The sequence below is a fragment of the Aplidium turbinatum genome, chromosome 12, assembly GCF_918807975.1.
Source record: "Aplidium turbinatum chromosome 12, kaAplTurb1.1, whole genome shotgun sequence".
NCBI classification, from domain to species: domain Eukaryota; kingdom Metazoa; phylum Chordata; class Ascidiacea; order Aplousobranchia; family Polyclinidae; genus Aplidium; species Aplidium turbinatum.
In genome coordinates, this window is record NC_137483.1 from 15,019,022 (window position 1) to 15,041,214 (window position 22,193).

General features: G+C 37.9%; 1 protein-coding gene across 1 annotated transcript in view; it reads left to right on the plus strand.

Annotated features, from left to right (window-relative positions):
- The first annotated feature begins 5,878 nt into the window (after window positions 1–5,878).
- LOC145780806 (echinoderm microtubule-associated protein-like 6) overlaps window positions 5,879–22,193 on the plus strand; it is a 39,963-nt gene continuing 23,648 nt past the window's right edge. The window contains exons 1-20 of the mRNA XM_082592446.1: window positions 5,879–5,976; window positions 6,781–6,918; window positions 9,713–9,872; window positions 10,685–10,783; window positions 11,355–11,423; window positions 12,139–12,324; window positions 12,713–12,848; window positions 13,203–13,404; window positions 14,204–14,341; window positions 15,074–15,205; window positions 15,897–16,021; window positions 16,248–16,460; window positions 16,760–16,930; window positions 17,316–17,404; window positions 17,701–17,849; window positions 18,555–18,741; window positions 18,915–19,020; window positions 19,598–19,792; window positions 20,265–20,380; window positions 20,786–20,869. Coding sequence (XP_082448572.1) covers window positions 5,918–5,976; window positions 6,781–6,918; window positions 9,713–9,872; window positions 10,685–10,783; window positions 11,355–11,423; window positions 12,139–12,324; window positions 12,713–12,848; window positions 13,203–13,404; window positions 14,204–14,341; window positions 15,074–15,205; window positions 15,897–16,021; window positions 16,248–16,460; window positions 16,760–16,930; window positions 17,316–17,404; window positions 17,701–17,849; window positions 18,555–18,741; window positions 18,915–19,020; window positions 19,598–19,792; window positions 20,265–20,380; window positions 20,786–20,869 — 2,754 coding nt within the window. The 5' untranslated portion in view covers window positions 5,879–5,917. The remainder of the gene's footprint in view (window positions 5,977–6,780; window positions 6,919–9,712; window positions 9,873–10,684; window positions 10,784–11,354; window positions 11,424–12,138; window positions 12,325–12,712; window positions 12,849–13,202; window positions 13,405–14,203; window positions 14,342–15,073; window positions 15,206–15,896; window positions 16,022–16,247; window positions 16,461–16,759; window positions 16,931–17,315; window positions 17,405–17,700; window positions 17,850–18,554; window positions 18,742–18,914; window positions 19,021–19,597; window positions 19,793–20,264; window positions 20,381–20,785; window positions 20,870–22,193) is intronic.

The window sequence follows — 22,193 nt, forward strand, 5'->3', positions numbered from 1 at the left end:
TGGACAGGGTGGTTCTATTAAGTTGCATCCGCCGTAAACCGTACAGTATACACTTGCCTTGTTTGTTAATGTGATGTGTTTGCATTCCATTTGTGCAATCTTGTCGTATTTTGTTTGCTGCTAAATAATTTCAAAACCGAGTATTAGTTTTAGTTCTTATGACATCTTAAACGTATTGATTTCGTACTGGGTTGGTCTGTGAATAAGTTTATTATCAAAGCCTACGACAACACATTTCACTGATTGTTGAACACTCCACGTTTACTTCTGATCCGGTTTACAATACGCAAAATGCTACAGAACGACAGGGAATCTTTGCATTCGTTTATTTTTGATTTTTTAAATTCGTGGTTTTAAACTTCTATACATCAAATAAGTTTTGATGTGAGTGAAGGCTATATTTTATATTGTTATTGCAAAATTGAATTTTATACATTGTTTAGTTGATACAAACAGTGTTTTATTTTAATAATTCTTCTGTAGTCATGTATAGCACTGAAAATAGTTTCCAATCCTATAGTTGTAGACATCCCTGGTACATATACTCAATAGGACAAATTCATGCTCATTGCTTAGCTAGATGTTCCGAATAGCACTGTTCATGAATTGAAGTAATAATGGTTTCTAGTTTATCTGCTACTACAGTAATTTTTCATTAATCAAATTATGCAAACGAACCGGTCATTATGCTCTGACAGTGCTAAACTATTATCTGTCATATTTGATCGTAAAATGGCATTTTCAAAAAATTATTTCAGTTAAGTTGTTAGCGTTTATAAAAGAAGTAGTAAATACATAAGAAGTAAATAAAAAGTAAATAAAAAAAATTGGCCTTTTTTTGGCCTTATTTTATAATGGATTTGGCCTTACTATAGCTTGAGTATCTGGCAACCCTGTGTGTAATCCCGCGGGTTCACACTTCACAATTTTCTGCGGTTCTCGCGGCATTCTTGCCTCCGTTCGTAACCTTAAGGATAAACTTCACAATGTAGATATTGACGATTTGTTTTAACCTGATGCTGCGTTCCAAGTTCTGGTGTGAAGTAAGCAACGATCATTCTGCTAAAAGCGAAACTCAATCTATTTCTTTAGGATAAAATTTCACACAGTGCTTGATGGCCTTTTCACATTGCTTTATAGGGATAGGCTACGTAGTTTTGCGGTTTTCTTACATTGTGCATTTGTGTATAGTGATTGCAACGCCTCTAATCAAGCGACACACCTCTAAGCGACACACCTCTAATCAAAACTAGGGTTCTTTTTTAAGCAGCTGCAACCACTAGCATACGCAGGGGGGGGGGCATTGGGCCATGCCCCCCCCCCTTAAAAATGTTTTAGTAGTTAACGACGATTAAAGCATTTAATATGTTTTGGATTGCACTGTCAAAGCAATTAACAATGTTGTTTTATAGACTAAGCCAATACGAAATACATAGCCCAATCCACCTACCCCACCCCAGGTAATCAGGTATGCCAATGTAGCATAGTGTTCTGTAAGCCTATTATATTGAGAAAGAAATGGATAAAGTCTAAACTAAAACCACATTGGGATATCATGAAGACGTCTGGGATATCAATGGCCAGTGGCGTAGCCAGGGGGGGGGGGGGGTGGGGGTTACAACCCCCTTTTGGCACGCGTGTGACGTCACGATATTGAGAATGATGCTTTCAGTTTCTTTAGGCTTGGGAATGATGCTTTCAGTCAAAAAAAAACTTGCCTAATTTTCAACAAAACTGCATTAAAAGAGCGAGTTTTGCCAATACCAAACATTCAAACATCTCAGCCAGGAATTAGCAACAACAAAACATAGAGACTTAGCTTTACTTCCGAAAAATGCCGAAGAAAACATGATCTTATCCTTTTGCTATGCCACCTGACAGCACCATTTTACAGGAATATTTATACCCACATTTTTGTTGAAAATGCTCTCAGAATGCACCAAATTCAAAGCAATTTTTCAAAATTTTCTGGGGGAGGCCCCCCAGACCCCCGCCGCTGGGTGTCGTCTTAGGCGGCGCCGGTCACCAAAAAACCCCCTTTTCAAAATTCCTGGCCACGCTACTGTCAATGCCCCCCTCCCTTGAGAAAATCCTGCGCACGCCACTGGCTGCAACCATGGTGTGTCATTTTTTGCTCGTATTACTACATCATAGCTACTTTGGTGACTTAGTAGGCTACAGCAGTAGCCTACTGTTAACGTTACTAGTTCAGATGCGGGCTTTTGTTGGTCTTAGTTGTTGTCTGGTGGCTACTCATGAGAATAGTTAGGCTATGGCTTATTATTATTATTATTATTTATTTGCATCAGGCACTAAAGAGACAGGCCCATATTCATAAACACAACACAAGTCACAAAACACACAAGGTTACATTATATAATGTCAGGTTACATTATATGTTAGACGTTTAGGTTGGCTGGCATATGCTGATGATTAGTAAGTCTGGTGTATTGCTTAGCCTTCATGCCTACGTTCAAGAATAAACCAGACGTGAAAGACCGTGCTTTCTGAATTCTGATCACCTCTCGCCACCATCGTGCCCAGAGGTGTTTTCGTCACTCAGCCTGACGGCTATGTATGAGCGAGCGTTTCAACCCACGACACGCCACGTCCACTAACTTACATGTTGCTCAGGCACAGGGGCGCCGGAACGATTTTTGACTGGGGGGGCAAGATTACGAAAAAAAGGGCACTTTTGTTTACTAAAAGGCCAATTTTTTTTCAAGTTTTAAGATAAGATATAGCGACAATCCTAATCTATCAGCTCACTATGTAGTGAGTAATGATAGCCTACAAGTGTCCGGTATACAAAGAAGGGCATCATGCTATGTTGTAATGATGTAACCTACTGTCAAGCCTTAAAGCAGCCGGCGGCCATGGCCGCTAAGTAGTGCTTGAATGATCGCCGGTGCTACCTCCTCAATCGGCCAAGTTTGGCCGCCGGTCTCTTCTAGCCAATTATTTAATTTCGCAACAGAATGATCGTGGATTAACTGTCGAAAATATGTAGTATCAAAGTGACTCAAAATTTGGTCAGCGCGTCATAATCGCCACTGTTGCATTGTGCGGGAATATTTGTTATTGATGGAATATATCCATCTGCGATCACCAGCGCTGTAAGTCTTGTTTGTAATTCCCGACGTTTATTTTAACAAAGTCTTAATCCGAACTGCTAATTACATCAGCTGGCAATATTGTCGTTTTTATGTCCATTCGATGTCGGACATTAAAAAGGAGAACTAGGTTAGTTGACATCCGAGGGGAAAACCTTTTTTGATCATATTTTGCAAAATTATGCTTTTTTTAGTAATGTCCTTCACATCATTGAAATACTTATTTTATTACCTTGTCGTCATCGTCAACACATGTCGAACGTTATTTTTTGTTGCTAAACAGAATTCTAGGGAAGTGGCGTACTTCTTTAAAATCAGCCACATTGGAGACACTCGTGCGAGTGTCGTTAGATGGTCCCGCAGTACTGGATTACAATCCCGATAAAGCAGTTATTGCGTGGTGCAACGATTCTATTGTAGGACGTCGCCCAGGCCCAGACTTCAACAACGCTAAGTGATCATTTTTGCATTGTTTCAAGTTTAATTCTATTTACTTGTGCTATCGTTATTTTGTATTTTTGCCTCCAAGCACGCAGATTTGGCCGCCGAGAAGCAGCTCCCGGTAGGCCACGATGGTTGCGGAAAAAAAACGAGTTTTAAGGCCTGTACTGTGTTGCAAAAATTTGTGTCGTAGGCCTAGCCGCCTATATATTATTTTGAGGCAAAAATGAAAGATTATAATTAGGCTAAAAGCGAATAGCAGAAATTGTTATATTGCAAAATGTGCAGTAGCTTACATAAATTTGAAAGGGCACCATTGCCCCCCCTGCCCCTCCATCTGCAGAAAAATTGAGGGCAGGGGGGGCGGCCGCCCCCCCTGCCCCCCCGCTTCCGGCGCCCCTGCTCAGGCACACCCCAAGAGTCAATCAATCAATTAATGGTTTGTTTGTCAGTAACAGGAACATAGTAGGCCTACATGTTTGAAATATGCAAGTAATATAGGCTAAACCAGGGGTGTGCAACCTTTATTACAGGAGGGCCAGATATAAAATAACTGGGTGAGACCGCGAGCCGCACGTTTATTTAACATATGATTTCTAGTAGCCTAGTTGCAGGCACAAAAAATTAGTTTTTTTGTTATTCATGTTATTCTTACGGCATTATCAGAGGACCTTATCTCCTTGCAGATATGATAAGTGAAGAAGCATAAATTTCTGAAGAAAACTGCTAATCAAATTCTGATCAAATTTATTGTCACACTCACTTTAAACTAGTTCAGTGAGAAGTTTACAGCTAGTTTCTTTTCCTGGCGGCTTTTTCCAAATTTACTTTAATGGAAGTGCTCGCAATTCGAAGTCCATTTTCCAAGTGTTCGTCTGTCGGAACTGATCGATAAGGAGATTTCATGACGCCCATTTTAGAAAAAAAAAATGTTCGCACAAATACGTTGAGCCAAAAAAGATACATTTTTGAAGCAATGGATTTTTTCAAATGTGGAAAGTCATCTTGGTTGAGATGTTTTCGGTAAAAATCGCCAAAATTCATTGCCTAAATACTTTGCTTTCAAATTCGTTTTCTCTTGAAAATCAACCAGTTCAAGTTGGATATCAGCTAGTGCTTTGTCAATGTCTGTGGCGAATGGCGAAGAGAATATACCAAACAAATATTCATGAGAATTAAAGTCCTTGAAACGAGCCAAAAATTCATACAACAATTTTTCAAATTTAGTTTTCTTCTCAGGATGCATTCCATAGTCTCTCAAAGTTGGAAAGTGGAAAAGATTTTCCATCTGTAGCTATGTGAGCTTTCCAAAGTTGTAATTTGTTCATAAAGCCTTTTATGTGACCATACATTTTTACGTTCCAAATAATTAAACAAAATGGGTTAGCGGTGGCCTGTGGAAGATTTCTAAAATGGTTAACAGAAGGTGCAAATCTATAATAATCCACTCCACAATGAATTGTTCACACGTACCAGACTAAACTAAATTATAAACACGTTTCACGGGCGGCACACAATTCAAAATTGGCACATCTTTGCGGGCCGCACAATTTTTCTTCGCGGGCCGCACGTTGCACACTCCTGGGCTACACAATCCAAAAGTTACACAAATTCACATACCAACAGGGAGTCAGGGACACAACGAGACGACCATACGGTCTACTAGTCAATTTCCACCGAGTCGAACCAGAACCGCTTGACCTTTTAGTTTCTCAAAAGGGCGGACAACAAAACACTGTTTCGTGCGAGAATAGTTATGTGATATCGATGTGGCATTAACTTTGAAACAAAGATTTTCTGATTTCAATCTGGCAACTCTTGTCAACCGTAAACAAGATTTCAAATTTTTATTGGTGTTTCAACTTTCAGGTCGACTTCCGCTAGGTATGTAATGCAGTAGGCTACTCTATTTTGCGCTAAATCTTCTATCTCTATTTGAGTTTGTGAAACAGGTTATAGACTAGAGTTTTGTAGAAATAGAGAATTCATTTTGGAGAGCTTTATTTTAGGACAAGTCTACAGTATATCATCCTAAAACTAGTCAAAAAATGACTCCTCTAATGTGGTGGCTTAATCAAAGGGTCTTTGAGATTCACTACCGGTACCTTTTAAAATGTTCCATTGCTTAATATTCTTAATATCCCTAAAAATTTTTACAATGCTTGACTTAAATGCATGTTGCATTCGCTGCAATCAAATGAAAATGATGGTATGAGGGCAAATGATGTACCGTCGTAAGCTAGATGAGGGCCAAGCATTTTTCAGCATTTCAGCACAAATTTCAGCTTATTTAAATAATGGTCAAGCCAAGGTTATTAGGCTTACCTGCATTACTGTTTTTTTTAATTGATTAGCAAGTGGTGATGGCTGACAAAACTGCTCCAAAAAGTCGTCTTCGCTTGGAATGGATTTATGGATACAGGTTGGTTTCCAATATTATATGTAATTGTGCAGTAGACGTTTTGTTCAACTTTTTTATTAAGCTTGCCTTACACTTAATTTAAACACATTCTGAATTGTTTAGCAGGCTATAAATCAGTGATTTCTTTAGTTACCGGTATATAATTCTTTTATTAGCCTAAGGAGTTTTAATAAAGTTAATTTAAAATGACTTCTAGTTTTTGCTTAAGATGCAGCAACTGTAATAGCTAATCTAAATATTTTATGAGTTTATTTTGGAGGGCCTCCTACTTTTATAATAATGCAAAATTCAAAAAGAAAAATTGTGAGCAATAGCAATAACCTAATTGACAAATCAAATGTTCACCATTGGTAAGAACAGTACTAGTGCATCTTAGCATTGTGCTAATACTGAAGCAATGTTTACTTTTCTGAAATCTTGTAATTTTGAATTATCAGTTAAGCTTTGATTGATTGATTGATTGAATCTTTATCCTCCGACTGAGAAAGCTTCTTGCAGAGGTTAATCCTGGGATTCCTGGCAGTTTTGCATACTTGTAGAGGCTTTGAATCACTGACACAGGCCCGGTCACCGAGATTAACTGAGTAAAGTTTCCAATTGTTGAAGTCTGGTTGCAGAGAATTGTTTCATCCATTAGATGCTGCTGAATGGAGAGCAGTCCTTAATGTGCATTGCTCAAGTGCATGCCCCGAGAGTCGAACCAGCGCCGGTTGATCTTGAAGCTTCTTCGTTCACGAAGTGACGCGCTAACCAACTGCTCTATTGGGACTTTGTGTAATTCTTTCATATTCACTCTTTCTTTAGAGGTTTCCAGTGCAGAAACAATCTTTATTACATTTCCGACGATGAAATAGTTTACTTCATTGCGGGTGTTGGAGTTGTGTACAACACACAACACCAAACTCAAAGGTTCTTTCTCGGTCACAATGATGATATAGTGAGGTGGGTTGCTGAACTGTCAACTTGTGTTATGAAATAATTTTTAGTTGTAGAGAATATTTTTACAGCAAATTGGTGAAAACTTTATTTCAAAGTAATCACTAATTGTAATGGATGGACTCAGTATTACTGAAACAGTGCATTCTAGAACTGTTAGGCCTACTTTTTAACTGAATTTTAATGGCATTGATGTGTATTATATAGAAGAAACAGGATTGGACAAAATCAGCTTATGTACTCACCAGTCACCACTGCAGATATAGTGTCTGACATGATATGACAGTCATAACTAAACAACTTCACTTACAGTAAATGTGGCATTACCCTGCAAATTGAAATATAGCGTTAAAAAATACTACGGTAACAAAAAACATTTCATGACTAGACTAAACAAAAGTCTCAGTTCAGAAAACCCACTGGTGTATCCCAACACTAACACTGTTTAGTGAAAATAACAAATGAGTGAATAGGTACAAAATAAACACAAGGCAATAGACACTAAGACAGCGCCCTACTACAGAGTCATACAAGTTATCCTGTATTTTATTGTGTAATATGTTGTTCCACAAGCTCTGAATGTATTTTTAGTTAATGAGTTTTTGTTTTATGTGGTGTATTATTGTGTATCAAAGGGCTTTAAGTGTGTGTACAACTGTACATGTTTACTTTATAGCATAGTGACTTATATGCACATATCTTGCTAACATGCAAACCTATAATCATGACTGGAAGCTGGTGCAATTTTGGTTTTGAACTTTAGACCAGTGATTTTTGATCAGTGTTTCGTGGAGCACTAGTGTTCTGTGAAAGATCGTCGTCAGGTATTTCACAAGAGATTTATTTGACAAGTGTGCCATGGAACACAAGTCAAACATCACAAGAGCTTTGTGTTTGTATCTTTGCAATTTCTGCCAGAATACCAACTTTGTGCTCAACCAAACTGGCCCAGATATCGCACCGAGTGGAACTGAAAGTTAATAAATTATTGTGTTTATTTTATTGCATCATTATAAAGTTTTGTTTGGTGTTCCGCAAGATTATTTTTAAGCATAAGGTATTCCGTGGCTCTTTGAAAAGATTGAAACTGTTCTAGACGAAAGTGTGCTTTATTTCATTTTTAAATGATAGTTTTAAGAATCTAAATTGCCAAAGTCATTGTAGTCTAAATCAGGGGTGTGCAACGTGCGGCCCGCGAAGAAAAATTGTGCGGCCCGCGAAGAAAAATTGTGCGGCCCGTGAAGAAAAATTGTGCGGCCTGCGAAGATGTGCCAAGTTTGAATTGTGTGCAGCCCGCAAAACGTGTGTATAAGTTAATTTAGTCTGGCACGTGTGAACAATTCATTGTGGAGTGGATTATTCTAGATTTTGCACCTTCTGTTAACCATTTTAGAAATCTCCCACCGGCCACCGCTAATCCAATGTATTTAATTATTTGGAACGTAAAAATGTATGGTCACATAAAAGACATTATGAACAAATTACGACTTTGGAAAGCTCACGAACAGACAGGAAATCTTTTCCACTTTCTAACTTTGAGAGACTTTTGAATGCATCCTGAGAAGAAAACTGAATTTGCAGACCAACTTGAACAATTGTTGTATGAATTTTTGGCTCCTTTCAAGGACTTCAAATCTCATGAACATTTGTTTGGTATATTCGCTTTGCCATTCAACACAGGCATTGACAAAGCACCAGCAAATATAACTTGAACTGATTGATCTTCAAGAGAAAACGAATTTGAAAGTAAAGTATTTAAAAAAGAATCTTGGCGATTTTTCCCAAAAACATCTCAACCAAGATGACTTTCCACATTTAAAAAAATCGATGGCTTCAAAAATGTATCTTTTTTGGCTCAACGTATTTGTGCAAACAATTTTTTCTGAAATGGGCGTCATGAAATTTCCCTATATTGATCGGTTCTTCTTCTTCTTTACAACGATTCTGACAGACAAGCACTTGGAAAATCGACTTCGAATTGCGAGCACTTCCATTAAAGTAAATTTGGAAAAAGCCGTCGGGAAAAGAAACCAGCTGCAAACTTCTCACTGAATTCCTTTAGAAATTTATGCGTCTTAACTTATTATTTCTGCAAGGAGATAACCTCTAGCCTAATAATGCCATAAGCATAACTTGAATAACAAAAAACTACTTAAAAAAATAAAGAGCCCAAAATGTAGATACCAAACTCATGTTCAGCAAACAAACGTTTCGAAAACTATACTGTCTTCATCTTCAGTGTTATAAATGTTATAAACATTTATACTATACTGTCTTCTTTTCGAAACGTTTGTTTGCTGAACATGAGTTTGGTATCTACATTTTGGGCTCTTTATTTTTTGATTAGATTAACCAGGCGTTCCAACCATGTTGCTCCTAAAAAACTACTTGTTTTGTGGCTGCAACTACTAGAAATCAAATGTTAAATGAACTTGCGGCCCGCGGTTTCACCCAGTTATTTAAATCTGGCCCTCCTGTAATAAAGGTTGCACACCCCTGGTCTAAATCACTGCAAACCTCTTAGCTTTACATTGAAAACATGACAGATCTTTTCTTTTTACCAGTGTTGCCAGGTGCCTTTTGGATTTCCCGCGCAAGCTCAGTTTGTTATTTGCATAGTGACAACTGACAATAGCACAAAAGTAGTCAAAATCACATAAAATATACAATATACCAAGATGACCAAATTATCTATTAAATTTGACTGCTATCAAGTGGAGCATATCAGTTTACAGCGTTGGCATGGCTTGCATTTTTAGGTCATTATGGTTCCCAGAAATAAAATCTTCCATTTGTTTAGTTTGTCTTTGCACCCCAAGCGACAGTTAGTTGCAACTGGACAAGTAGGAAAAAGTCCTTACATATGCGTATGGAATGCCACCACCATGCAGACCGCTTCCATTCTGAAAGACCAACATGAGCATGCCATTGGTAGCATCGCATTCAGTCCAAACGGAGAAGTAAATAGCCTGCTGTTTTTTGTTCGTTTGTTTTTTTCTTTGAAGCCCAGTGGCCCACATACTTTGTAGCTTAGTAAGAACTTAGGTATTTCCATTTTTAATTTAAATCATTTAATTTTTGGTCAATTTGCTGGTAATCATATGTTAAATAAAGTAAACAATATCACACCAAATCAGAAGAATCGGTTTATTTAAATACAGAGCTTTCGCCACACAAGTGTGGCTTCATCAGTATAAACTGCAACAATAATAAAGAATGATATACTATTAAGATGGTTATAAAATTTAATGAAAGTGTTAAAAAAGTAGATAATATAGTAAAGAAATAGAAAAGATCAAATATTATACATAACTATAAGACTTTAGGTCAATACACTAGATAATAAGATGATAATCAACATGTAAAAATTCAAATCTATTAAAATTGTAATTGGAGAGAACTTTTAACTATAAAACTAGTTTCTACGTATTGTAGCTCCTATCATTTGTCTGACTTGTCTGACTTCTAACGATGACATAGCCTACACTATTTATTATCGTGATAGCAAGTGAAGCTTTGTTTTGGAATCATATGTTAGTGTGTAAATATTTTTTTTATTGTTATAATTTCACAAGTTTTTTGTAGTCGTTCATGGAGAATGATGCATTTGATGGTAGGTCGGTTGTAAACTTGTCACCATATATGCTGTTCTTGAAGGTGTGTTTCCACAAATCGTTTTTTACATGATCATGATTATTGCAACTTCAATTTTAAGGACTTTGTACAGTGTTGAATAACCTGAGAAATATAGTTAAATCTCTATCATCCATAGAAAATAGCATCTGTTGGACTGGACCCAGACAGCACATTAATAGTTTGGGATTGGAAAAGTGGAAGAATGTTGGCAAGGACAAAGGGCCATTCTGACAGAGTGAGATATTATTGCTGGTTTTCTTTAACTGTCTTTTGAGTACGAATCTCAGCTTTAAACTTTCTCGACCAAAAACTACCACAATCAACATAAAGTCCAAGGGAAAAAAACAAAACCGAAATTTCTTTCACAGGAAACGCTTTTTATAGGGGTACCCACTAGGCCACTACCCATTGTTCTTGCATTCGCGTGTCTTTTGTCAAGACAATACTCAGCCACCACTGCAAAAACTGCTGCTTCTCCTGCAGCTGGGCATTGCCAATGATAATCTCCCCAACTCTTGCTAATTTTGCGATCATCGTCCAAATCATTAATATTTAATTGGACACGTTGGATTGATTAAGTCAATATCAATAATTTATGTTATTTATGAACATAGTAACTGGGAGGCACATGAAAGCAGAGAAACTACAATCCCATACAACAAGATTCGTCATTTTTACATTGATTTAACGTCTGCAAACGTTGAATCAATGTAAAAATGACGGATCTTACTGTCTGGAATTAAGGCTTCTGTTATAGGAATCCGATGGATCGGCTTTCATTTCGTGCTTATAACGTTATTTTACAGTTATTTGACATCGCATGGGAACCCTTTTCAGAAAACAAATTTGTTACTTGCGGTGTCAAAGTTATAAAGGTAGGTCTTGTGATTGTATTTCTGTTTTAATCTTGACAAATTTGAAATTTTTTCTCAGTTTTCACTTCATTTGATACTAATTTGTTTTTAACTGCGAAAGTGTATACGTCATTGGGCTGGCCATAATAAATTCTTTGAAATTGTTTTAAAAGAAATTTACTGCAACGTAAAATGAAGACAAAGATTTTTATGTCGCAACAAAACGAAGTATGTTTGTGCAGAAGATTCATAAGCCTGAGTACGATTCAGAGCGAAATAGTATGTCTAGAAGTGTTGGTACAATAACCATGTAACCACTTACGTCGTTCATTCTGACGCACCTCTGCACTTCTCGATAGAGTCGGTTTCAGTGAGTAGTTAGAGGTTCGTTTCGAGTATACAACGAAACGTAATGAGTTACGTTTGTTTCGAAACGAAATCAAGACTAAAAATTTTGAATCGAAGAGAAATCTTTTTGTTTTAAGCAGTCTCAACATAAATTCCACCCTCGCTTTTGTTTTTTTCCATATAAGGTCAAATATTTTTCAAGTTGTTTAATTAATTTATAAACTTGTCTTCTACCGTGTAACTGGTTTTGCGTTTTTATCGGATTTGATTCATCCAATTTATCTTGATTTTATAGGATCATGAGGTATAGCCTTGCCAATTGACTTATGCAGTTAAGTTTTCCCCCAGCTAATGTCAATCAAGTTATTAAGAGCTTAGTCGTTTTCAGTTCTGGACACTTTGTGGAAATTCGCTGACAGCTTCGAGAGGGATCTTTGGAAAAACTGGTGATCTGCAGTCCTTGCTCTGCGTCCAATGCGCGGAAGAGCAACTCACTTACAGTGGGGCACTCAACGGGGACATATACGTGTGGCGCGCACACAACCTTGAACGTGTCATTCCTGCAGCTCACTCGGTGAGTTATTGCATGTGCTGTACAGGACTACAGGTTTTATTGTCACTCAACTCAACATTCATGGTATTGTATATGTCCAGTTTATCCACTGTGTCTTTAGTATTTTGACACAATTTTTGAATATTTGGAAAACTTACGGTTGCTGTTACTATTTATGTGCAGTTTCCTTTTATTAAAAATATTTTCATCGAGTTATCGCTGGTTATAATTTATATAACGAACTTCTTATTCACACACACACACACGTAAAACAGCCTTTTCACTAAGCGTCCAACAAACGAGATTAATTTTTCGCGCCACTAAAAGTTTTGTTTACAAGCTTGTGTTATAATACCACAACGTCTCGCGTCTTCAACATGTGCTTCATGCTCTATCTGTCTGCGCTCAGGGTGGGATTGCGACACTGTACAGAAGCACCGATGGATACGCCACAGGAGGTCGTGATGGCAAGATCAAGCTGTGGGACTCCAACTTTAATGAAATGACCAGCGTCAATCTTCAAAATGGCCCTTATGGTTATAAAAGTAAGAAAAGTTTTACTTGTGTTGTGGTTTATTGTCAAGTTTGTAGTGCTTTAATTTCGTGAATTGCAATAAAGAGTTATATCGACCGCATGTGCAGGCTCACCAAATCTCATGTTCGGTTGAATGCTGCTTATTGAATATACGTGTTCAATTTTCTTACAATCTTAGCGTAGTTGTTAGTTAACCTATAAAAAATATAGACATTGATTTACTATAAGGCACATGAAAAAAAATAGTTATGCGCAATGACTTGTGAACTTTGGTAATGTTTTCGTTGCCTTACACTTACGAGGTAACATTTTTTTATAATTCTATACCAAGTTTCATATGTTATTACTTGTGTCCTCCTCTTAGATCTCGCCATTAGGTCGGTGTGTTGGTTTGGTGATCGCCTGCTGGTTGGGACAAATCAAAGCGAAATATTTGAGGTGTCGGTACAGAACCGGAATGAGCCGGTTCCTTTGATGCAAGGACACAGTGAGGGAGAACTATGGGGCTTGAGCATGCATCCAACTAAACCTATTGTCGCAACAGCCAGCGACGATCGTACAGTACGGTAAGACCTTTTATTTAAATTTAAACTTGGGTTAAAGTCAGTAACCAGCATGTATTACCATCAGGGGCTTGTGCAGTGGGAGTCGTGAAATTGGAGGGATTTTGGCGCGTCTCAAATCATAGTCGTTAAAAAAGGCTGACTCACTTTGACTCACTCACTGACAAAACGTTGAACTATAAAATATTTGTAGTCTTTTAAAATATTGTTTCTTGTTCTCCGTATTGGGCTCTACAACTTCATCAGAGATGAGAAGTGTTTGTTTTTGAAAAGTGGCCGTTTTAATTTCGATTACAACTTAAGTGAAATTAAATTTTAGAAAAATGTCAAGAAATTAAAAATCTGGCAACACTGAAGTCGGAGTCGGCCAGTTATAAACCCAGGAGTCGGAGCTGTATATTTTTCTCACAATTTTGTAGCCCTGATTACCATATGTAATATTATGTAACTATATTTGTTAGTATTTCGGCAACTTTAAGGTCGCCATTTCACAGTTGACGATTTTTGGCACTAATGTTTAGTAGCATCAATATGGCCAGTTTGCGGCACGCCGTCAGTTTTTTGATCGTTGAATGCTTTTTTCGTCAGCGTGTAACTTATTTGCTTCAATGTAGGGCACGTACAGTACGTCGCACGTGTTAAAACTGCATGAAAACTCAGGGAGCAACGTGCATTTGCGATATATGTTGACACCGCAGTGCTATTGAAAGACTTTATACGCTGAAAAGGTTGCAAGAATAACTACAATGCACAAACACCGTGGCATCCATCTGTTTCAATACTTTCATTTCATGTTTTAAAGCTTATGGAGCCTGGTCGACCACGCCCTTCTCACTCGCTGCAACCTCGACCATCCAGCAAGGTCGTGCGCATTCAACGCTGATGGAACGCAGTTGGCGGTCGGCTGCAAGAACGGGTCTTTCTATGTCCTACGAACGAGGTCAGTAGACTCGTCTGAACTCAGTTACCATCATATTATGTTGTTTAACCGTTGAGCGTTGAAAAATCACACCGTTTCATCATCCGTTTACAAAAGAAAACCATTAAACCACGTCGTGCAATAGCTTATTATCGATCAATTGCATGTGAAACTTTTGACATTATGAACGACCACTCGATCAGTGTATATTTTTGTTTGCTGTAACACCATTGTACTTGATTATAAAAGTGTTTTCACTTGTAGTTAAATCGTTAATGGTTTGTTACTTTTTTGGTTTATATAATATGATCAAGCTTTATTTAATCGAAAAATAAATACTACAAATAAAGTACAAGGCCGTCCATAAAAAATTTCTTCAATTTGTGATGGTTTTTATTTCGTTCGTTTCAACTTCTACACTATTCTCTGTCATGTTAATGTTTGCATGCTTGCAGCGCAGGTTCATGTGACTGGCTAACTATCGGTTGACTGCGATTCACGTGATCGATTAGATGATAGAAATCCGTTGTCAAGTGTCATCGACTTGTTAAACGCTTTGCCACCTTCCTCGTTCATACCCAGCCGCAAAATCCGTTATTTTTACATTGATTCAACGTCTACAGACGTTGAATCAATGTAAAAATGACGGATTTTGCTGTCTGGGAAGTTCGTGTTGGTAGTACCATCTTTCCTTTCTCGACACAATTGAAAACTTGCAATTTAAACTGACCAAGCTCGCTCCTCCTTCTACAGAGACATGTCAGAGATTGTTCGTGTGCACGACCGCAAAGAAGTTCTTCACGAAATGAAGTTCTCCCCTGACGGTGCCTACCTTGCCGTGGCTTCCAATGACAACTTCGTCGATATTTACGTCACGTCACAAAAGTGAGTACGACGTGTTTGTTATATTCTGGCAACGTATAGTGCAGTTTTCAATCAGATACTACGCAAATAATGCGATTTGTTTTCGTTTTTTAGCAACGTAGATTTAAAGTTATTACATAGATTTGAAACTCTTATGGTGAAAATCTATCATCATTGGTCATGTTTAGTTCACGAGGCTTTGCTCCTGCAACTTTTGGACAAGTATCAAGTAATCACTGCCAAGTAGGCTACTATTACGAGTAGGATGTTGCTCATAGCTCGAAGCTGCAGGTTTTCGTCTGACTCTCTTCAGGAGCTAACGTCAGAATAAAATAAAGCCTAACTGTGGTGAAGTAATTACAGCAGAAGAAAAACGGAATTCAAATTTGGCCAATCAGAAAATTTAAATAAACGAAACAGCTTTAAGGCGTAAACGAATTCCTTTTGGTGGGATAAGACTAGATCGAGAGTTTTTATAAAGATTGCTTTCAGTGCTGCGAGGTGGAACGAAGAACAGCCTTTAGCAAGAATTGAAAACATTTCTAGTTCTAAAGTTCAAAGTTCTTGATGACTTATAATTTAGATACTATAATTTGATAACATGTTATTTTTAATATCACCAAGATATCTTTACGTTTTTTTCCGACTTTTGTTGTCAATTTCGAGCTAACCCAAGAGAAGCTTCGATGTTTGATTGTTCACTACTGGCCAGGTTCAAACGTGTCGGGACATGCAGCAAGGCGTCCAGCTTCATCACTCACATCGACTGGTCGCAAGATGGTAGGCATCTGCAAGCTGATGACGGTGCTGGGGAGAAACTCATCTATTCAATGCCCGGTATGTATTGGTTGTCCAATGTCCATGTTACGAGAAAAGGAAACGCTACAGAGCTGAACATTCATTTTTCTTTTCATCGTTAAATTTGAAAATCACTTTTTTCCTATTTTGTGTGGAAAGAATTTCCTTTTTCCGTGCGACGTTTAAAACTATTTTATCAAACTTTTGTTTTTTGTTGCATTTTTTAACATTAAAATATGTAAAACTGACAGCTGAAACTCAACAGGTGGAAAGCACGTTACGAGTGCTGAAGAAATTCGAGTAATTCAGTGGCAATCCTGGACTTGTGTGTTGGGCTCAGAAGTGAACGGAATGTGGCCGAAGTATTCTCAAATCAATGACGTCAATGCTGTCGACGCGTCCATACCTTACGACACTCTCGCAACCGGCGACGACTTTGGCTTGGTCAAGTTGTTTCGATTTCCTTGCTTGAAGAAAGGTAAACTACTACCAGTTGCACAGAAGCCTACTTTGTTTGCAGTTTTAAAAAATGGTAACTTCTATTGAGATTTTATTCTGTTTGCGTAATCTGAGAGAAAATTACGTATTTTTTAATATTGAACACAGCCTTGTTCAAAACGTCAGAATAACATTCTATCTTTTACAGATGTTGAAATTCATATAGCAATACGACAGGTTGCCTATAAACGCCCCAGATACCAAATCAAACGTTTTACATTGATTTACTGTCCAAGCCCACGCATTCCCAATCGATTGCAAAGCTTTTATTTTCATCAGGCGCCCAGTTTCGTAAATACGTCGGCCATTCCGCTCACGTGACCAACGTACGCTTCTCCTGTGACAATCACTGGCTTCTCACCACTGGAGGCGCTGATCACGCTCTGTTTCAGTGGACTTTTTTGTCAGACGACAAAGCTTTATCTCAAGCCAAAGATTTGCCTGATCAAGGTAGGGTGTGAGTTGATACACCTTTGCTGCTAAGCTACTTCCGATCAGCTCTACATTTTCAAGTGAAATTCTCTCTTAGAAGAGTAGTCAATAGTTATGTTTGCTGATTTGAACATTGTTTTTGTGAAATGGTAGCTTTCATTCTATTGCATGCATTGATACTGTATATTGCTGGTAGTTTATTTCTCCGTTTGTTTATGAAAAAGGAAGAAGCATTTTCCGACAGGTGTCAATCTCCAACATTGGCAAACTACCTTCGATCAAGCAAAACAATTCTGTTCACAGTGTTGCCAAATGTTAAACGTTGCGATGTGGCAAGTTTTCAGTTCACGAAAGTTGTGCTTTGAAGTTTCTTCATTGATTTTAAGGCTGCGATTAATTCCAGATACGGCCACCGACTCATGCAGCGAGCGATCGGATTCAGACATGTCGGATGTTGGGGAAGTTGATTCCGAAATTGAGCAGGAAGCGCAGGTAAAAGCAAGCCAGTTAGAAAACAACTTTTGCCTGCTGCTGAGAAATAATATTCTGATTGTTTTTTTTTGCGTTCAAACACGCGAGAGGCCAGTTTTTGTTGTGACTATTGATTACCACTACTGCTGTTTCTGTTTTAAGCAATTCCCATCAACGTTGTAGCATGATTTTTCTTGCTGTTTTTCGTTTTTCCTAACGTTCAATGCCACTCAAGTTAACTTATCTAGATTTTCACATTGCTATCACCTTTATATTGTTTCGCACACCGTTTTGACAGCTCTTACTTTTCTCACCAGATATCGTATGACCGGAAAGTTTACAAAGAAGACATCACAAAGCTGAAGCAAGCTGCTAAACAGGAAAGCAAAAACCAAGTCAAGAAAAGCAAAAAGCAAAACAGCTTATCATCTGGCAACATCAGCTTGAAGCTTTCCTTCGTTCACGGGTGTGTTTTTCTATTCCCCAGACCGCAAATCCGTCATTTCCTTTTGATTCAACGTCTGCAGACGTTAAATGTAATGTAAAAATGACGGGTTTTGTCACTAAATCAACAGTTAGCTTGAGTTGCAGTTAGTCTTTGTTGGGCTCATCATATTTAATGCAGTGTTTCCACATTAGAATCATAAATATTAATAGACAAAATTTTCACTTTATTTAGATGCTTTAAGTATCTGCTTTACGTGGATCCCTTGTGGATTTTACGCCCATTCAAGGTTAAAAAGTGTCGCAAAACCCCACTCTTTTTTTAATTTGATTAATAGACAATGTTGTATATGATGGTTACTAATTCTACGTGGAAACATTGTGTGGCTGCATATAGAATTATAGATATTGTCGGCCCAATCAACATTAACTGTAGCTCAAGCTACTAAAGTTAAATCAATGTATAATCTGGATTTGTGAACCGAGCTAGGTATGTTTGATGTAAGAATAGATCTAAACTGCTTCAAAAAATTTTATCAGTGCCATGCACATAAAGAAATACTGTGAATAACTAAAAAGAGCGTTCTCTAATATTTTGTTATTTAGAAAGTAAAATCAGGTGATCTTGAAAGTAAAACATTGAACAAGGTGCGAGCTTCTTCAGGTCCTCTGAAACGAAAAAACTTGAATTTGTGCCCCTCAAATTTTATGTTCTATTTTTCTCCAGCTACCGTGGCTTCGACTGCCGGGACAATATCTTCTACACCAACCATAATGAGATCGTCTACCATGTGGCAGCCCTCGCCATCATATACTCTAGGACGAACCACACGCAGAGGTTCTATGATAAACACGACGACGACATTCTATGCTTAACACTTCACCCTATCAAGCAATTCGTTGCTACTGGGCAGGTGAATATTTATTTTGTGTTAAAATACGTATCCCACAGCAAAATTTGTTATTTCTACATTGATTCAACGTCTGCTAGCGTTGAATCAATGTACAAATGACGGATTTTGCTGTATGGGATATCGCTTTGCTTTGATATCTTCACCGTACTCTGTCACGTACTGATGACTTTTAGGTCGGCAAAGATCCAGCCATTCACGTTTGGGATGTCCAAGATCTGTCAACTGTTTCAGTCCTTAAGGGATTCCATGAACGAGGTGTATCTTCAGTTTGTTTCTCAGGTCAGTTTTTTCACAGTGTACCTTTTTTACGTAGATTCTCAGTTTCAAGGTGTTGAATCGACGTTGCAATTTTGGTTTTGCTGGATCGATCACTGATTTTCGATATCAATAATTAATTACCACACTCCTGAACTTGCTACATCCATTTTCACACCTCATACGGTTATTTACGCTTCTCTTGAACCTGCCGCACTCAAAGTCAAAGTGGAATGTCAGTGTTACCTGGTTACCATCCCATTATGTTACTCTGTTTGTTATTTCAGCTTATGAAGATTTTCATTTCACATCTTTTCAACGCCGCTAGACGTAAAAATGTCAAGTCAACTTTTACTGGCAGAGGTGAAATTATAAATTCCCAAATTGATATGGAAACACGTCTGACGAAATTTGATGCTGATCTGACATAAGCGTGTTTTTCTTGACCCCTATCTATCTTGAACTCACCTCAGCTCTGAGTTAGAATGTTGTACAATTCTACACAAAGATTCACGTTGCAAAGAAACGTTTCACTGTCCCCAGAACAAAAAATGCCGAAATTTGCTGTCTAGGTCTTGTTTTATTTCCTTTCAATCTTCAGGTGACGGTAAGAAGCTGGCGTCCATTGGCCTTGATAACGACCACTCATTGGCGATATGGGATTGGAGGCGGGGGCAGAAACTTGCCGCTTCGAAGACTTATCAAGATAAGGTTTTTACCGTTCGCTTTCACTTGGACGATTCGGAGAAGCTTGTCACTGCTGGAGTGAAACACATCAAGTTCTGGCAGCATGTTGGTGAGTGGCTGACGACATAAACGATGGCTTATGAGACGTCTGAATTTGACGACTCATATATTCCTGAGCGACATTTAGATTTTACTTCCAGTGACGAATCTGACCAAGGCTCATCATGGAGTTTTAATTCTGGCCCTATATCAACGTGTCACCTTTAAATTTGACTGGAGACCGATTTGCTACGCTTGATAGCAGTCAGAATCGCTATTATAAACTGATAGTCTGAGTAGTGGTTAATAAATATACTCTTTGTGCATGCACTATTTTGTTTAATTTTGGACTACTTTTGTACTGCTGTTATTATACAAGTCTTGTGCTGAAGTTCTAAAGAGTCGATCTAATTTGTATCTTTTATAATAAACTTGTCACTTTGAAGCACCGTGCTTTTGGCGTTTGGTTGTGGTAACACCTGTATAGTGTATATTTTTATAGCCGTTGAAGCAACGTTCAAATGCATGGCTTTTTACCACAGGAGGAGGTTGCACATCTCATCGGGGGATATTTGGCAATGTTGGCAAGCTGGACACGATGCTCTGTGTGGTCTGTTGGTACAAAGGGGTTTCCTACAGCGGCTCAGCGAGTGGCCAGGTCAGGGGCTGATCAGAACGTGATAACAGTTTTCATAATATGAAACTTTAGTTCACGAACGTTTCATCACGCATCAAATGATAACTGACATTTAATCACGAGACATTGATTCACCCTGATTTCATAGGCTATGTTTTACTTCTCTTAGTGACGAAATTTTATATCAAGAGTGAAAGAACATTCTATATTTGAGTAAAACCTGGAGATAGTACTAATGATACCGAAGTTTAATACGTAGTAAGGTGTCATGCAATTCAACGCGATTAAACCGAAATTTCGATCACACAGACTTAAACAAACTAAGCTGCTGCTCAAACGACATGAAATAAGATCAATTTCGTGAACATGTCGCACTTCATGCTTCTGCAAGTCAACTACTATACAACTTGTGAAACTTTCGTTCAGATTTACGTATGGAAAGACAACAAGCTGACACGGACGATGAAGGCTCATGACGGGCCTTGCTTTGCAATGTGCGGTCTGGAAAAGGTATTTCACAGATATGATCCGACTTGATCGATAATAATTTAAACTTTTGTCGCTTGGAACTACGTAAAATTAACGCATTGCGATCGTATTGTCTGATTCTTTTCATAAGTAAAAATACAATTTGGGTAGAGAGGTAACTCTTTTAAACCATAAACAGACATAACTAAGCAACAACACTACATTTAACATTATAAAAACAAAAAACAACAAGCGAACGTTTTCGGCTAGTCATATAGCCCTTTTCAAGCCTATAAGAAAAATACATTGTTGAAAGAAATGCTAAAGAATCATATAGTATCACAGCAAAAATATGGTCAAATCTAAACATTTGAGAAACTGCCTCGCTCACACAAAATGATAACTGAAAATTACACAGCGCAACGGGTCAAGTATTTCAGAGGTAAAATTAATTGATTGTTCAGACAAGGACTCAGGCAGATTACGCAAGAAAGACAGAAGCACAAGAGATAGTGGCACAAAACAAAGTAATGCGAAAAGCACAAGACGTGATAATTCAATCAAAAAACTGTTAAAAGGTAAGAAGCTCCGCAAGCAAATAATTGCCTGTTGAGCCCTGGGTTTAAAGATTTGATGATCAATGCCTCATGAATTTTGGTTTCGAATTCGGACAAACACTTACGTACAATTTTGAAAGACTGCAATGACGGTTTATTATTTGAGCACGATTGGCAGTTTCTAATATGGTCTTTAATTGCACTGTTTTTATTATGGCTAAATTGGGCTAAATTGCACTGTTTTTATTATGGCGAATTTGGCTAATTTTAATAAAAACAGTGCAATTAAAGACCATATTAGAAACTGCCAATCGTGCTCAAATAATAAACCGTCATTGCAGTCTTTCAAAATTGTACGTAAGTGTTTGTCCGAATTCGAAACCAAAATTCATGAGGCATTGATCATCAAATCTTTAAACCCAGGGCTCAACAGGCAATTATTTGCTTGCGGAGCTTCTTACCTTTTAACAGTTTTTTGATTAAATTATCACGTCTTGTGCTTTTCGCATTACTTTGTTTTGTGCCACTTGTTAGAAACGATTCCCCGCCCATTTAATATTATTGTTGTATCTCTGCTCCATTCTATTTTCATGCTTGAGTGACCCGGCCATGCATTAACAATTTTTGCTAGTTGATCTTTCTTTTTACGTTTTGGCATGGACTGGAGTGGTCATTGTTTTATAAATCTGGAGAACTGGAGATTTGGAGTGACTAGGGAATATGTAAGAATTCGGTAAGCAACTGTTTGTTTCGTTTTATTATTGTCGTTTTCAATACACCATTTCTTCTAATAAGTAAGGCCTGCACTT